The sequence below is a fragment of the Sciurus carolinensis genome, chromosome 9 (assembly GCF_902686445.1).
Source record: "Sciurus carolinensis chromosome 9, mSciCar1.2, whole genome shotgun sequence".
NCBI lineage: Eukaryota > Metazoa > Chordata > Mammalia > Rodentia > Sciuridae > Sciurus > Sciurus carolinensis.
Window position 1 is genome coordinate 54407753 of NC_062221.1, and position 18071 is coordinate 54425823.

The 18071-nt window shown below is 40.8% G+C and overlaps 3 protein-coding genes across 3 annotated transcripts; 2 read left to right on the forward strand and 1 right to left on the reverse strand.

Moving 5' to 3' along the window:
* Window positions 1-1586: 1586 nt before the first annotated feature.
* Window positions 1587-2580, reverse strand: LOC124993616 (MRG/MORF4L-binding protein-like). The gene is given in 2 exon segments (XM_047565468.1): window positions 1587-2095; window positions 2098-2580. Coding segments are annotated over 2 exon segments (903 nt in total). The 5' UTR covers window positions 2492-2580.
* A 5643-nt stretch (window positions 2581-8223) lies between these two features.
* Window positions 8224-9555, forward strand: LOC124993617 (60S ribosomal protein L39-like). The gene is made up of 2 exons (XM_047565469.1): window positions 8224-8451; window positions 9532-9555. The coding sequence occupies exons 1-2, from the start codon at window positions 8224-8226 to the stop codon at window positions 9553-9555; spliced, it is 252 nt and encodes an 83-aa protein (XP_047421425.1).
* Window positions 9556-15247: 5692 nt separating this feature from the next.
* On the forward strand, window positions 15248-16423 carry LOC124993155 (adaptin ear-binding coat-associated protein 1-like). The gene has a single exon (XM_047564788.1). It carries the CDS (start codon window positions 15248-15250, stop codon window positions 16076-16078), a length of 831 nt encoding a protein of 276 aa, XP_047420744.1. The 3' UTR covers window positions 16079-16423.
* The last annotated feature ends 1648 nt before the right edge of the window (window positions 16424-18071 follow it).

An 18071-nucleotide genomic window follows, 5' to 3' on the forward strand; every position in this document is an offset into this window, starting at 1 on the left:
TGATATCAATGTCTGTATAAGAAATAAATATATCTAAACTTATTGTATATTTTAGGTCTTTTATATTCCTCATGTTTTTACTCTGTGTATGTGTGTTTGTACGTGTGTGTGTGTGTGTGTGTGTGTGTGTATGTGTGTGCACACTGGGGATAAACCCACAGTCTTCTGAATACTAGGCAAGCAATACTAGGCAAGCAAGCACCACTGAACTACATCCCCAGCCCCATTTTATGTATGTATGTATGTGTATATATATGTGATGGGGATTGAACACAGGGACACTTTACTACTGAGCTACATACTCTACCCTTTGTATACTTTATTTTGAGACAGGGTCTCACTAAGTTGCTGAGGCTGGCCTCCAACTAGCAATCCTCCCACTTCAGCCTCCCAAGTTGCTGGGACTCATTTTACTTTTAATCTATCAGTTTACAAGGATAATATACTAAAATCTCTAACTGTATTTGTTGATATATTTAGTTCCTGCTGACCAACTAGCAAGTTGTTTGAAATATATATATATATATATTTTTTTTTTTAATATTTTTTGTTGTAGATGACATGATACCTTTATTTTATTTATTCTTATGTGGTACTGAGGTTTAAACACAGTGCCTCACACATGCTAGGCAAGCGCTCTGCCACTGAGCTACAGCCCCTGCCCTGTTTGATATATTTTGATGCTGTAGTAATCGAATCAGATTCATATGTTTGTGACAGATAGAACCTATTTTTTATTGTTCTTTTTGTAAGTATAAATATAAAATATCCTTTGTTCCTTGAGATACACACACACACGCGCGCGCGCGCGCATGCACACACACACACACACCTTTGTTTCTTTTTCTTTTCTTTTTTTTGTGGTGCTGGGGATTGAACCCAGGGCCTTGTGCTTGCCAGGCAAGCACTCTACCAGCTGAGCTATCTCCCCAGCCCTTGTTTTGACTTTTTGTGCTTTAATGTTCTGTAGTCAAATGAAAGCATACTTCAACCAACACTGAGGCCACTGCCTCACCAGCCCAAAGGTGTGTCTTCCCCTACAGTCCCTTATTTGGTCTTTTTGCAAGTTGCTAGAATTACAAAAATAACCACTGTAAATTCTCTGTATCTGGTATATAAAAACTGAGCAAAAAGTATCTCAGTAGTTGTTACCTAAAAACAAAACATCTTAGAAAAATACAACACAGGTTTAACTTCTGCAGTATTCTTTCTCATATAAAACAGTAGTAAAATAGGCTTCTTAAGAATTAAATAGTGGGGGCTGGGGAGATAGCTCAGTCGGTAGAGTGCTTGTCTTGTAAGCACAAGGCCCTGGGTTCGATCCCCAGCACCAAAAAAAAAAAAAAAAAAAGAATTAAATAGTGAAATATCAACCAAATTATATACATTGTTACAGTGCAAGTGAATGAGAAAAACATCCAGTTCTTAGTCTCCCAGGTAGGGAGTCGGGGCATGTGGTGACTTGGGCCACGCGCTCCTGATGCCTCTGTGGGGCCGAAGAGAGGTTTTGAGGGACAAGCAAATGCAGAGCAGGTCCCAGGGAAGGCTAGCACTGTGGCCTTTCTGATGACAGAGTGGGGACCGTTTTATTGCTTGCTAATTCGCAGCCTTCTCCTGGTCGCTCGCCCTTGCTCTCCACGCAATGCGGCACAGGTGGAGCTAACCCCGGAGAAGACAGACGTGGACTTGGTGTCCTCAACGTCCAAGAGGGTTGGTCCTGGTCTTTGGTGGTCTGACAACATGGTGGGAGCCTCCACAGCTTCCCTGCGGATGGCCACGTTTGCCCAGGGGCCTGAGGGCAGGCAGCAGGGCCTGCAGCTCAGACGACTCTGTGCTGGGCGCCGCTTGGCAGCGCTGGGGCTGGAGGGGTAACTGTTTGCAGTCAGAACTTTGTCAGTGAGCCGGCTGCGCTTCCGCTTGTCCGCCCCGTCTTTACACCGCAGGTCTGAGGAGCTCTCCTCTTTGTCTTTGCTGGGTTTTTCTGTTTGATTTCCCCACGTGCCCTGAAGATGAAGAAACGTCGTCGGCCCACCGTGGGGGTCCCCGTCTTCCTTCATCTCTTTCATTTCCTCTTCAGTGACCACTTTTCCTTCTGGACTTCCTGAATGATCTCTTCTGGAAGGATGAAATTCCTCTCTGGATTTGGGAATGGAAGAATCTCAGACTCGTGCAGTGCCTGCATGTCGTACATAGTGCTCAGATGGTCCCAGATGACCTTGGATGGGACCTGCCGCCCAGTATTCTGGCTGAATTTGTCCCTGATACAAATCATGTGGAAGTGTTGGTTTACCCCGGGCTTGTGGCCCAGCATGGCGTGGAAGAGGCACACCTCCACCTCGGGGCTCCACACCACCGTCTCCGCTGGGCTGGTGGCCGCCTCCCCCGGTCCCTTGTCGCCCGGGGCGTCCCCGCCGCCCACCTCGGCCTCCCCCATGGCCGCCGGGAGCGACCAGCGCCGGGCGCGAGCAGGCGCGGCCACGGGCTCCCACATTTTTCTCTTACATGTCTTTCTTTTCTTTTCGTTTTACTGGTATTGGGAATTGAACCCAGGAATGCTCTACCCTTGAGTCACATCCCAAGCCCTTTTATTTTTTTTATTTTGAGACACACAATATAAAAGGTTTTATGAAGTTGGCCAGGCTGGCCTCAAGTTTGTGATCCTCCTGCCTGAGTCTCCCAAGTGCCTGGGATTACAGGTGTGTGTGCACACTGCACCAGCTACTTTTCCCTACCAGTACCTTTACCTATTGGTTTCAACCTTTATATTTGCTTCTTAAAGGCAACATCTGGATTTTGTTCTTTATTAAAGATTCTCTTGTTTTGGACTTTGTTTGGATACAGGGTGTCTTAAATTTCACAGGCTGGGCTCCAGCTCATGATCCTCCAGCTGGGATCACCTGCGTGTGCCACTAGAGAATCTCTTTTAATGTTTAACTCATTTCTAATTATATATTTCCTGTTATTTTATTACTTAATTCTCCCTTCTTGTGTTGTCTTTTCCATATACTATGTTTCACATTGTTTCTTTTTCTCCATTTCCTTATTTCCATAGAGTTTTAAAAAGCTTATATTTATGGTATGGTGATGGCCTTCAGACCTATTTGTATATTTACTTTTCCCTACTGTTTGATTGATTGATTTTCTTTCTTTCTATTTCTCTCTTTCCATACGCATGTATGTATATTCTGGGCAATGACTCCAGCTACACTAAGCTACTAAGCTCTTTTTTATTTTTTTTATTTTGACACAGGGTGTAAATTTTGGGGGCTGGCCTCAAACTTTTGATACTCCGGCCTCAAACTCCTGAGTCACTGGAATTATAGGCATGGGCCACTGAGTCCAGCTTTTTTTTTTTTTTTTTTTCAGTTGAACTCAGGGGTGCTTAACCACTGAGCCACATCCTCAGGTCTTTTCATTTTTTAATTTGAGACAGGATTTCAGTAAGCTGCTTAGGGCCTCACTAAATTGTTGAGACTGGCCTTGAACATCAATCCTCCTGCCTAAGACTCCCAAACTGCTGGGATTACAGGCACGAGCCACTGCACCCAGCAGAGCTCAGCTCTTTACTTTATACAGGTTTCGGGTCCTTGACCCTTTTTTTCTTCTTTTGTACTAGGGATTGAACCCAGGGGTATTTACCACCGAACTACAATTCCCAGTTTGTTTGTTTGTTTGTTTGTTTGTTTTTGAGACAGGGTTTCACTAAATTGCTGAGGCTGGCCTTCAACTTGCAATCCTCCTGCTTCAGCCTCCTGAGTCGCTGGGATTACAGATATGCACCACCAGCCCAGGTCCCTTTTCTTTTTTTAAGACACACAATAAATTTGAACAGAGCATAAAGTAAGATAGATAGTTCCCATATATTTTGCAACAGCTCCTGGATTCATATCTCTTTGTATCTGAGTATTTCTAAAAGTATTTTCATGTGGAGCTTTATATGACGGAACTTGGACAGCCTTGATGTTTCTGAGAATGTTTTTATTTTGTCTTCATGTTTGAAAAATAAGTTGGCTAGATATAAAATTCTTGTTTAGATGTTATTTCCTTCGACTAACCCTTGAAAGTATGATTGCGCTGTTTTCTTGCCACTAATATTACTTAAAACACTTAAAAGTGTTACTTATGTGAATTAATCCTTATTCCATTATTAGTCATTTTACAATTTCTTCAAATGTATCTCCAAATATTTTTGAATTTTTCTCTTACCTATATTGTTCTTAGATTTCTTTTAGTATCTCTACATGTTTTTGTTTTTCTTTATTCTCTTCTATTTGAGACTCTAGGGGTCTTTGCAATCTGAAGTTACTTGTTTTTATTTTGTTCTGAGAAACTTATCTCCATTATTTCTTCTCTCCTTTTAATTATCTCTCTTAGATACTCCTATTATCTGAATGTTCAGACATCTATGTCTAGCCTTCATACCTGTGAATTTGTATTTTCTGTCTGTATCCTTTCATCTTATTTTCTGATCTTCCAACTCATTCATTTTTCAGATATTTCATCTTGTTATTAATCCCATCTACCATGTTCTTTATTTTAATTGTGTTTTTCATACCAAGAGGTCCCACAATCACTTACTGAAACCCCTTGCAGCCACATATTTTTTAGAATTCTGAACATTTCAACCTTTAGAAAGGTAAGGTGAAAATAATCTAATGTAATACTGGGGCGTGGAACACTATCCTATAATCAGATATATTCTGCAGCAAAACTTAAGAGATTCACACTGAATACGATGACTACTACTATCAATAGTCAGTTCAGATTTTGTCACTCAATGAATTGTCCTAAAACTTATTTTTTTTTAATTCTGGAATTTCAGAAGTTTTTATTTGTTTGTTTATTGTTGATAAGGGATTATGGATTAGTAGTTCCACATGTTTATATGCTTAAGGATTTCCTGCTATAGTTTTATATTGCTAATATGTTTCTTTCTTTCCTTGCCTATTTACCAAAATGTATTCTAAATTCTTGGTTCATCTGTTTTGTGTTCCCCGCTGCACACCCCACCCCCGCCCCCAGTTCTAGGAATCAAACCCAGGGCCCTGTGAGTGTGGGCAAATGCCATGTCCCATGCCAGTCCACCTGTTTTAACAGTTCTACTTTGAAAGTATAATCTGTCTGGCTTGTTGCCTTATACCTGGTTGTCTGGTTATTTGGGACTGGGAGTTCGTGCTCGCCTGGGGTCTCAGCAACTCCGTCTGGTAAGGGTACTGGGGATTCTGAAGGCTGTGTCACCCCAACCTGTGGCAGTCCTGGTGATCCAAGGAAGCAGAAGGAAAGAGCCCTAGGGTGGACAGCAGCACACACCCACAATGCATCACTCCCCTGACTGCCACACACCCGGAAGCCCTTAGAGAGAAGCAAGAAGGGAGAAGGCAACTGACCAGACCTGGTTTTTGAAAAGAAGAGATGAAGAAGTCACTACAAACAATCCAGTCCTTTCTGTTCTTATCACATTCTCTTCTTGCTAGGCTTTTGCACTACCGTGATATTATCTCCAGAGGACTTTGGTAATTATTTGACTTTATTAAAATGGATTCATGTGGGGCCATGGTGGTGCACACCTGTTATCCCAGCTACTTGGGAGGCTAAGGCAGGAGATCCCAAGTTTGAGTCTAGCCTGGGCAACTTTGCAAGACCCTGTCTCAAAATAATAAATACATAACAAGGACTGGGGATGTGGCTCAGTGGTAGAGCTTTTTGGGTTCAATCCCCAGTACTGAAAAAATAATTGATTCATGGTATACACATCATTCTGCACTCTATTTTTGCCTTTTACCAATGTATGTAAGTAGCACCCATAATTTAAAAAAAATTCTTTTGTAGTTATAGATGGACAGAATGCCTTTATTTTATTTATTTATTTTTCTGTGGTGCCAAGGATCAAATCCAGTGCCTCACATGTGCTAGGCAAAGCGCTATGCCACTGAGCTACAGCCCCAGCCCAGGACCCATAATTTTTAACAGCACAACTGTACAATGTTTAATGGTATCAATGTACCACTGTTTATTCCACAGTTTTCCTTTTGTTGGACATTGTCTCCCAGCCCCTTAAAACAGGTTTGTATCCTTGACTATATTCTCTTACACACTGGAGCATTTATTCCCACTGTAAGATGTACAGTGGAAAGATGCATAAGGCATAGTGACAACATGGATTACTTCTAGGCTGGGACAGAGGAAGAAAAGGGAAGGGAATTTTTAAATTTTTCTTTGAACATCCTTTAAGACTTTCTATCCTGAATGTGCACTCATTTTATTATTTATATATATATATATATATATATATATATTATAATATTGTATTACATATATGTATTGTAGACATATGTGTTATATGCATATGAACTTGGGATATATATATATATATAGAGAGAGAATAACTAATTAAATTGAAATGAACTCTGTATGATCACATTCCATAGTTTAAATCTCTCTAATGGTTTCTATTAGTTTTCAAGTAAAGTTGAAGATCCCTGACAAGGCACAAAAGCCCTGAATAAACCAGCAACTATTGGCCTTTCCAGATCAACTGACCTCACTCTTCCCGTGCTTTTAGGTCCCTAGCTATAGGAACTTTAATTTATTGCCTGTAAAGCTTCAAGTTTTCTGTCTACTCATGGCCTCTGCAAACACTGATCCTGAAAACTTCTCCCCATCTTATTTGCCTAGCTATTTTCAGGAGGCACTGAGAATTGAACCCAGCGGTGCTTAACCACTGAGCTACATCCTCAACTCTTTGTTTTTTGATACAGGGTCTCCCTTAATTGCCTACAGCCTCACTAAGTTGCTAAGGCTGGCTTGGAACTTGTGGCCCTCCTGCCTCAGCCTCCAGAGCCCCTGGAATTACAGGTATGTGCCATTATGTCCACCAGCTAGCTAATTCTTATTCATCCTTCAAATTTCAGTTTTAAAGTGACATGTTCAAAGTAGCTATCCCTGATCCCCCAGGTTGAGGTCAAGTTCCCTTCCCATGATAACTGCATTGGAACATGTATTTTCTTGTAGTATTATCATAATTTTAAAATCCAAATTAAAAGTGAACAAATAAGCCAGGCACTGTGACACATGCCTGTAATCTCAGCTACTTGAGAGACTGAGGCAGGAGGATTGCAGGTTTGAAACCAGCCTCAGCAACTTAGTAAGGCTGTAAACAACCTAGTGAGACCCTGCTGCTAAATAATAAAAAATAAAAAGAGCTGGGGATGTGGTTCAGTGGTCAGTTAAGTGCCCTCGTGCTCAATTCCCAGTACCCCCCCCCAAAATAAAAGTGAACAAAGAAAGTAAATGGATCTAAGTAAATGGAGAAACATTCTGGTGCTTGTAGATTGGGGAGATTCAACATAGTAAGCAGGGTGCAGTGGCACACGTCTGTAGTTCCAGCTACTCAGGAGGTTGAAAGTGGAAAGATAGCTTCAGCCCCCAAAGTTCAAGACCAGACTGGGCAACATAGCTAGACCCTGCCTCAGACAACAACAGTATTATAAAGGTGTTGATTTTCAGTAGGTGTGGTGGCACAGACCTGTATTTCCAGAACTCGGGAGGCTTTGGCAAAGAGAATCACAAGTTTGAGGCCAACCTCAACAGCTTAGCAAGCCCCCATCTCAAAATAAAAAATTAGAAGGGATGGGGATGTAGCTCAGTAGTAAAGGGCCCCTGGGTTCATTCATCAGTACACACACACACACAAGATATCAGTTCTCCCCAAATTGACATACAAGTTGAATGTAATCTTTATCAATATCCCAACAAGACTTCTGTAGATAAAGACAAGAGTATTTTAAAATCTATATGAAAGGCAAAGGAACTAAAATTACTATAACTATTTCAAAAGAGAAGAATAAATTGGGAAGAATCAGTCTATACAATTTTGTGACTTACTATTTATCTACAATAATCAAGACTGTATGGTAAAAATAAAAAATCCTGTATGGTTTTGGCAGAAGGATAGACATATAGACTGATGCAGGCGAATAGAGAACCAAAAATATAGCTCCACAGAGAGTCAACTCTTTTTGACAAAGACACAGAAGCAACTCAATGGAGCAAAAGAGTATTTTCAACAAAAGTTTCTGGAGTTATTGTATCTTCATAGGTAAAAACCAGAAATTAAAAAAAAAAGCTTTGGTCTAAACCTCATCTTATAAAAAATTATATCAAATGAATCAGAGATTTAAGTATAAAACTACGGCAGCTCCACCTCTCCAACGCAACTTCTAAATGTGTCCTTCTGCCCTCATCCCCCACTTGGCCTTCTCTTGCCACTGCTGCACTGTGTACTTGATTCTGTTCCTCGTCCTGTCTTCTCATAAGACTTTGAGGATCACGCGATTTCTGGCCAAGAAACAAAAGCAAAATCATCCCATTCCCCAGGGGGTTCAAATGAAAGCTGGTAACACAATCAGGTACAACTCCAAGAGGAGACACTGGAGGAGAGCCAAGCAGTCTGTGAGGAATAGGTTATGTCATGTCAAGTTGAAAATGTCACCACTAGATCAACTGGGAAGTTGGGAATATTTAACTAGAATGTGATCTTTCTTTAGCTATGAAGGTGCTGTAGTACTGGTTTGGGTTGGTTCTGTAATAAATATGTGAAACTTTAAAACAATAAAGAAATACATATAAAACTATATAACTCTTAGAAGCTGACAGGGAAGAAAACCTTTGAGACCCATGGCTTGGTTAAGAGTTCTTAGAATAACACTAAAAGCAAGATCCATAAAAGGAAAATGTGATAATTTGTTTTCACTTGTGTTGATGAAGATATGGAGAAATTGGAACCCTTACACATTGCTTATGGAAATGTACAATGGTTTAGCTGGTGTGGAAAATAGGTTAAACACAGAATTATCATATGATCTAGCAATTCCATTGCTGGGTATATACCCCCTAAAAATTGAAAATACATAGGTGGGCAGGGAGTGTGACTCAGTGGTAGAGCACTTGCCCAGCATGCATGAAGTTTTGGATTTGACCTGCAGCAAGCAGGAGGGAGAAGGGGAGAGAAAGGGAAGGGAGATGTTCCAACAAAATTTTGTATCTAAATGTTCACTGCAACACTATTCACTTAGCCAAAGATGGGAACAACTAATGTATCCTTCAACAGATGAATGCATAAATAAATGTGGTATATCCATACAAGGGAATATTATTCACCCCTAAAAGGAATAAAGTACCAATTCATATTATAGCATGGATGAACCTTGAAAACATTATGTTCTGTGGACTGGGGCTGTAGCTCAGTGGTACAGCACTTGCCTAGCATGTGTGAGGCACTGGGTTTGATTCTCAGCATCACATATAAATAAATGAATAAAATTAGGTCTGATCAACATCTAAAAAATATTTAAAAAAAGAAAACATTATGCTAAGTGAAAGCACATGAAGGCCACCTGCTGTATGATTCCATTTATAGAAACATATATAACAGGTAAATTTAGAGACAGAAAGCATATTAGTGACTTTTAAGAACTGGGAGAAGCAGGGAATGGGGAATAACTGCCTCACGGGTACAGGGTTTCTCTTTAGGGTGAAAAAGTGTTCTGGAGCTAGCTGTAGTGGAACAGGCCTGTAATTCCAGTGACTCAGGAAACTGAAGCAGTAGGATCACAAGTCACAACCAGCCTCAGCAGCTTAGGGAAAATGTGTCAAAATCAAAATAAAAAGGACGGGGGAATGTACTCAGTGGTAAGGCAACCCTGGCTTTAATCCTCAGTACCCAAAAATGATGATAATCATGATGAAGATAATTAAAAAAATAAAATAATTACAAGGACTGTGGATGTAGCTCAGTGATAGAATGCCTCTAGATTCAATCCCCAGTACTGCAAAAAAAAATTTTTTTTAATTAAAAAAAAAAATTTACAAATTAAATTGAACTAGATAATGGTGATGATTGAATAATATTGTGAAAGTGCTAAATATTAATGATAAAAATTTTTATGATAAAATTTTAAAATATTTTTAGTTATGGATGGATACTATATTTTATTTATTATTTTTATATGGTGCTGAGGATCAAACCCAAAGCCTCACATGTGCCAGGCAACACTCTACCCCAGTAGAGTACTGAGCTACCACCCCAGTCCCATTAATGACAAATTTTATGTTATATGTATTTTACCACAATAAAACGGTGACTTTTAGCATATATAGATTATACCTCAATGAAACAGATAAAACATCCTGGGGCTGGGGAGGTAGCTCAGCTGGTAGAGTGCTTACCTCCTAGGCATAAGACCCTGGGTTCAATCCCCAGCACCGCAAAAAAAAAAAAAAAAAAAAAAAAAAAATCCTGTCATTAATGGATGCTGAAAGTTGTAGCCAAAATTTTGGTGAAGATCATGAAAGTTACATAGAATCAAACTATTTCTCTATGAAAAGGACCCATGATCTGGGGTCTGGGGATATAACTCAGTTGGTAGAGTGCTTGCCTCACAAGCACAAGGTCCTAGGTTCAATCCCCTGCACTGCAAAAAAGAAAGAAAAATAGTAGTAGCTCTACATTGGTGGAATCTGGCAGATACCACCCATGATGGATAGCTTTTTGAGTAATTTGGAGAGTGGTTTTGGATGAGATTAACATTTACATTGATGAATTTTGAGTAAAGAGATTGACCTCTATAATGTGGGTGGGCCTTATCCAATCAGCTGAAAGCCCAAGTGGAACAAAAAGATGGATCTCTTCCCTGAGCAAAAGGGAATTCTCCAGGAGACTGCCTTTGGATTTCATTTATACTTCTCCTGGATTCTTCTCTTTTTTTCTTTCTTTCTTTCTTTTTTTTTTTTTTTTTTTTGTTTTGTTTTGTTTTGTTTTCTTTTTTTTGAAACAGACTGTTGCCCAGGCTGGCTCAGACTTGTACTCCTCAGCCTTAGCTTCCCAAGTAGCTGTGGCTACAGGTGTGTGCCACCATCTCCTGGATCCTGAGCTTGTCACACTACACTACAGATCTGGACTTGTGAACCTCCATAATCACAGGAGCCAATTCCTTATTTTATAAACACGTATACACACACAAGTGTGCTCTCTCTCTCTCTCTCTCCCACACTACTTTAGCACCTTAATCAGATGTTCAAAGTTAACATGACCAGTCATATTAACTAACACATACATCATACTAAACTGGTAAAGTGAGAATAATTTTTCACTTATGTAATATTCCTGCCAAAAGTTCATATTCTCATTCTAATCATGAAGAAACAGCAGACAAACCTAAGCAGAGGGACATTCTGTGAAGTAACTGGCAAATACTCTTTTAAAAAATAACAGTATTTGGCTGGGTACAGTGGTGTGTGCCTGAAGTCCCAGCTACTTGGGAGACTGAGGCAGAAGGAACATTTGAGCCCGTGAGTTTGGAGCCTGCCTGGGCAACATAAGGGGATATATCTATACACATATGAATGAAAAGAAAAGAAAAACCTTAGCCTTAGCCTTCCAATTTTCCAATTGGGAGTAAAATTCTGGGGCTGAAGGTCTAGCTCAGCAGCAGAGCACTTGCTTGGCATGCATGAGGCCCTGGCTTCAATCCCCAGAACTATGCAAAAAATAAATATAAAATCAGCAAGACAAAAAGAATGAGGAACCATTTCCAACAGAAGACTCTAAAGAGAACTATTAACTAATGCAACATGTGATCCTGGATTGGATGGGGGCAGGGATAGCTATGAAAGACATGTTTTTCAACCATTAGTGAAACTGAAATATTGACTGTGGTTTAGGTAATAGTATTGTTTCAATATTAAGTTTCCTGAATTTGACAACTATTGTGTGGTTATGTAAGCATATGTCCCTGTTCTTAACTGAAGTGTTTAGAGGTAAAGAGACATGACGTTTTTCAAATGGTTCAGAAAAAAAGTTCTATTCTTGCAACTTTTGTTTTGAGATTATTTCCAAATAATTTTTTAAAAAATTTTTGTTTTAGTTGTAGGTGGACACAATACCTTTCTTTGATTTTTATGTGGTGCTGAGGATGGAACCCAGGGCCTCATGCATGCTAGGCAAGCACTCTAACACTGAGCCACAACCCCAGCCCACCAAAAAATTTTTAAAATTAATAAATTTTGAAATAATTTCCAAATAAGAAGTTTTAAAAGTTGTTGTATACCTGTTTGATGTCTTCCATGAAGGGAAAAGCCCACATCTATCTTGTTTCCTGCTGTAGCTTGAATTTTAGCACAAAATATGCTCCAAGAAGCGTTTATGGAGTGAATGGATGATGGGATGAAGCCAGCTTCCAATCTGGGTTTCAGACAGGGGCTGGGACTTTGGAAATCAAGCTTTAGATATTCAAGAGACAAACCCCGTCTGTTTCTCTAGGCCTGACTTTTTCTGAGTTTAACCCAGAGTTTATCTGCTTCTGAAGTTCAGGGAAAGAGGACTATGCCCTCAAAGGCAGGGAGGCAACCCATGAGCAGAAGACGAAGGGGCTATGCCATCTGACAGTCATTTTCTCTTCTCTTTTCTTTAGGAGTTACTGGGGATTGAACTCACAGCCTCAGGCATGACAGACAAATGTCCTACCACTGAGCTAAATTCCTAGTCCCCATTGTCATTTTCTAAGGCTGTTATTTTCAGGTTTATTGCCCCACTCCCTGTAAAAGTTATTGTCCTGTTCTAGCCCCCACACCTGGGCAGTCCTGAGGGGCAAGCTGGAATCCTCCCTCTAACACCAGATCTGAGGGAAAGCAGCTGCCCACAGGCCAACGCGAGGGTGGCTAAGGTAGGTAAGTGGATGCTCTGAACAGGGGACCTTAGAGACCCTGTTGTCTACTCCACAGGGAGATTAGAAAACTGGTACAATCTTGGGTTTCCTCACACCATCACTTAGCCAAAATGTACTGGGCACCTACTGTGTGCCAGGTGCTATCCTATGCAAGGAAGCCACTCCTTGGGCTCCTACCCGCTCAGGAGAGCATGAACCCAGCTTCAACCACTGGCTGCTTGGACCTCCAGGGCCCTCTTCTGCGTGCTGGGTTGATGGTGAGACCCTAGGTTCAATCCCTAGCACTAGAATAAGAGAGAGAGAGAGAGAGAGAGAGAGAGAGAGAGAGAGAGAAGGGGAGGGAAGGGGAGGGGAGGGGAGGGGAGGGGAGGAGGAGGCAGAGGAGGAGGAGGAGGAGGGATGTAGCTCAGTGGTAGAACATGTGCTTAATGTGCTCAAGGCCCTGAGTTCAATCTTCAGCACCAGTAAATAAATAAATGAGAAAGCCACACTGTCTGGTCATTCCATAATGTATACATATTTTTAAAAAATGCTATATACAAGAACTATGCAATATTTATTTGTTAATCTAAAAACAGTTTGGCCAGGTGTGGTGGTGCATGCCTGTAATCCCAGCTATTTTGGAGTCTGAGGTAGAACACCCCTGGGTTCAATTCCCAGTGCAGTGCTCTAGCAATTAGGGAATTGCAAATTAAAACTATACTGAGATTCCTTCTCATTTAGTCAAAGTGGCAATTATCAAGAATACAAGGAACAATAAATGTTGGTGAAGGTGTGGGGGAAAAAGTACACTCATACATTGCTGGTGGGACTACAAATTGGTGCAACCACTATGGAAAGCGGTATGGAGACCTTCAGAAAACTTGGAATGGAAACACCATTTGAACCAGTTATCCTACTCCTTGGTACATATGCAAGGGTTTAAAATCATCATACTGTAGTGACACAGCCACATCAATGTTTATAGCAGCTCAATTCACAATAGCTAAGTTATGAAATCAACCTAGATGCCCTTCAATAGATGAGTGGATAAAGAAAATGCGGTTTATATACACAAAGGAATATTATTCAGGCATAAAGAAGAATACACAATGGAATAGTACTCAGTCATAAACAATAATGACTTTATGACATGTGCCAGCTGGAATGGAGGGAAAGCAAGGGAACAGGAAAAGGAAAGACAGTGGAATGAATCTAACATAGTTTCCCATGTACATATATGCAAACAATACAGTGAATACCACCATAATGTACATCCATAAGAATAGGACTCTAACTAGAATAAGATGTATTCATGCTTATATAATTACATAAAATGCATTCTACTATCACATGTAATTAAAAAGAACCAATAACAAAATTCCCAGTGCAGTGGGTCAGGAGAGAATGAAAAAAGAAAGCAGGCATGGTGGTATGTGTCTCTAGTTCCAACTACTGAGGCAGGGGAGTTGGGATATGGTGGGAGAATCACTTGAGCCCAGGAATTCACAGCCAGACTGGGCAACATAGCATGATCTCATCTTAGATAAATGAGTAAATAAATAAAAATTTAAAAAGAAAGTCATATTATCTGTAGTGGTAATTCAAAACAAGGGTTCTAGTCGGGTGCAGTGTCACATGCCTATAATCCAGAGACTAGGGAAGCTGAAGCAGGAGGATTGCTAATTTGAGGCCAGCCTCAGCAACTTAAGGACACCCTCAGCAATTCAGCAAAACCCTGTCTAAAAATTAAAAAAAAAAAAAAATCTGGGAACGTAGCTCAGTGATAAAGTATGGTTGGGTTCAATCTGCGGTACAAAATAATAATAACAAAGTTTCTGGCCAGACCATCTGAGTTCAACATCTGGGCTTTAGCACTCTTGTCTGTTTGTCTGTGGCACTACAGATTGAACTGGCAGTGGGAGGGGGTTTCCACTGAGCTACGTCTCCAGCCTTCTGTTATACTTTTCATTTTTGAAACAGGGTCTCCCTAATTTGCCCAGGCTGGCCCCCAATGTATGATCCTCCTGCCTCAGTCTCCTAAGAAGTTTGGATTACAGAGTGCCACCTGGCTTAACTCTATCACTTGAATAGCTTATGAGCAAATTATTTAATTCTCTGGGCTTCTGTTCTCTCAGTTGTAAGATAATAGTAGTATCTATCTTTTAGGGCTGCTTTGATGATAATGATGGTGATGGTGATGGTGATTTTGGTGCTGGGAGTGAACCGAGGGCCTTGCGTGTGCTAAATACTCTCACTACCTCTACGCTACACAGCCAGTTCCTGTTCTAATTATTCGATGAGATCAGCCAGCCCAACAATAACGATTCCACAAATGTTGACTAAGAGAAGATCTACTTTCTCTCTTTTTTTTTTTTTTTTTTTGCCCCTCTGGATCTCTCAGTTTCACAGGTTGATTCCTCTGCAGGAAACATCTTCCCCTTCACCACTTCACTTCCATTTAGGACTCAACTTAAATGCCTCCCCCCAGCAGGTGTCCCTCCTATAGGGACGATATTAAAAACTTTTGGAGCTGAGCCATGATGGCGGCCGAGTTGGAGTATGAGTCTGTGCTGTGTGTGAAGCCTGACGTCAGCGTCTATCGGATTCCACCCGGGCCTCTAACCGCACTCGCGTACAGGGCATCTGACTGGAAATTGGATCAACCTGATTGGACTGGTCGTCTTCGAATCACTTCAAAAGGGAAGATTGCCTATATCAAACTTGAAGATAAAGTTTCAGGAGAGCTCTTTGCTCAGGCACCAGTAGAACAATATCCTGGTATTGCTGTGGAGACAGTGACGGATTCTAGCCGCTACTTTGTTATTCGGATCCAGGATGGTACTGGGCGAAGTGCATTCATTGGCATTGGATTCACAGATCGGGGAGATGCCTTTGACTTTAATGTCTCCTTGCAAGATCACTTCAAGTGGGTAAAGCAGGAATCTGAGATTTCCAAAGAATCTCAGGAAATGGATACTCGTCCCAAGTTGGATCTAGGCTTCAAGGAAGGACAGACTATCAAATTGAGTATTGGGAACATTACAACCAAGAAAGGAGGTGCTTCTAAGCCCAGGACTGCAGGAACTGGGGGCCTGAGCTTACTTCCTCCTCCCCCTGGAGGCAAAGTCACTATTCCCCCACCATCTTCCTCAGTTGCCATCAGTAATCATGTCACTCCACCACCCATTCCAAAATCTAACCATGGAGGTAGTAATTCAGATATCCTTTTAGATTTGGATTCTCCTGTACCTGTCACAACACCAGCACCAGCTCCAGTTCCTGCAAGCAATGACTTGTGGGGAGACTTTAGTACTGCATCCAGCTCTGTTCCAAACCAAGCACCACAACCATCCAACTGGGTCCAGTTTTGAATACCATTGGCAAGACAGTAAGGACAGACTTGAAGAATAAAAATGATGTTGAGGGCACCAATCTGTGAGGGAGGTTAGGAATCCCTTCCCTCCCCCAAACCAAAATTAATGGACAGTCTTCTTCATAGCTTCTTCATTACATTCAAGCTGAGTTATTCACTCTCCTACGTTATTACTTGCTATATAGCCAAGAGAATATCTGTTATTTCCTGGTGATTACCAGTGCAGGAGAACAGTGGATCTTACTGTACTTGTGGCTGGCTATGCAGGGTTCAAAAGACCAGTGTCTTTTTGAGGGGAAGTGACCTCTAATTTGTAAAATTTTTCTCCATCTTTTAAATTCTTGAACTTATTTTGGAATCATCTCATGATCCTTGTGTGCCTCTTTGTGAAACCCTATTTAACAATTTCAGGGGAGACAAAGCCTTGAAACTTTCTTTTCACTAACCCAAGACTCTAAAAATGGACAGGCTGACCTCAGTGTTTCCAAATTCAGAATTTTGATAAGGGTAGGTTTGGAGAAAGATGGGTGCCCTGTGTCTCTTCTATAAAGCCTCCTTCAGGCTTGTCCTATTCAATGAATATCCAGCACTAGGTGCAGCTCCATCACCCTCTTGTGTGTTTACATGTCTTTTCCTATGATAAGAGGGTTTTATTGGTGGCACCGCTACTGTTGTGTTTATTGAATAGTGCAATATCTTTGACATCTTTGGATATTTCAGGAAGGAAGGAGGTTCAAGGGGCTGTGCTTTCCAAGTTATGTTTTATAGAAGTGTTTAATTTCTTGCAGCTCCACCTCACTGCTGCATTTGAAGCACAGCATTAATTTGTGTTCACCCCTTTATTTGATGTAATTTGAAGAGTTGTGTTTTTAACCTGGTCTGTAGAACAGAGGTTGAAAGCATTTGACTCTCACTCAGTATCCACATTGCCTTGCTGCCTGGGTATCTGACTGCTTTCCATAAACATTTATTTTTCAATCCATCTAACTCTTCAATAGAAAGCTGCTATTACATATATTGTCATTTATGAAGGAAGTCGGAGAGTCACAGCTTTACTTGTGACAGGTTTTGTCTTAGACTTTGATACCCACCAGCCAGGGTATCTTACAAGCAAGTTGCTCTCCCAGGACTTTCCTTTCCCTCTGCCCTGCCATTCCTTTTACAATGCTGTGAAGACAGTTTGCCTCCTCAGATGAGTGGGCACTATCTATTTTGTTTGTTAGTGAATAATTTTGAGAATTAGATGGGAGGATATAATTTCTTCCCCTAGCACCTATTTGGATATGTACATTCTGACTAAAGGGAGATCCTTAGTTTAGTTCAAAATATATTGTTTCTCCTGAATTTCATTCTTTACTTTTTCTAACTTTGGGTCCATGTTTTTCATTGCCGTCCCTTCCAGGCAGCTCTATTCTTCCAGAGCCATGGCAGAACATTTTAAAATTCCAGTAGAAAACACCAAAAAGAAAGTCTGTAGAATCACTAGTAACTAACTATTGGGAACCTATTTTCTCAATCTTCCTCCATGTTGTGCTCTTTGTATTCTCGAGATGATAATATATTATGTATTTGAATTGCTGAAAAATTGAAAATGAAGTTTAAGATATATGTATATAAAGCGTATGCTGTATTGGTGCAATAATGGTAATTAAAAATATGGAAAAATAAAAAAAAACTTTTATAATACCCATTTCTCCTGGCTGTATGTGTATGTTTACCTGCCTGTGTATGTGTTCACTAGGGTGCAAGTCTTTTTTTTGGTACTGGACATTGAACCAAGGGACACTTAACAACTGAGCCACACCCCTTGCCCTTTCCTTTTTTTATTTTGAGACAGGGTCTTGCCAAGTTGCTTAGGGCTTAGGGCTTAGGGCTTCACTAAATTGGCAAGGCTGGCTGGCCTTCAACTTTTGATCCTCCTGCCTCAGCCTCCCAAACTGCTGGCATTATGGACATGTACCATCTCTGGGCTAGCTCACCCACCTGGGTGC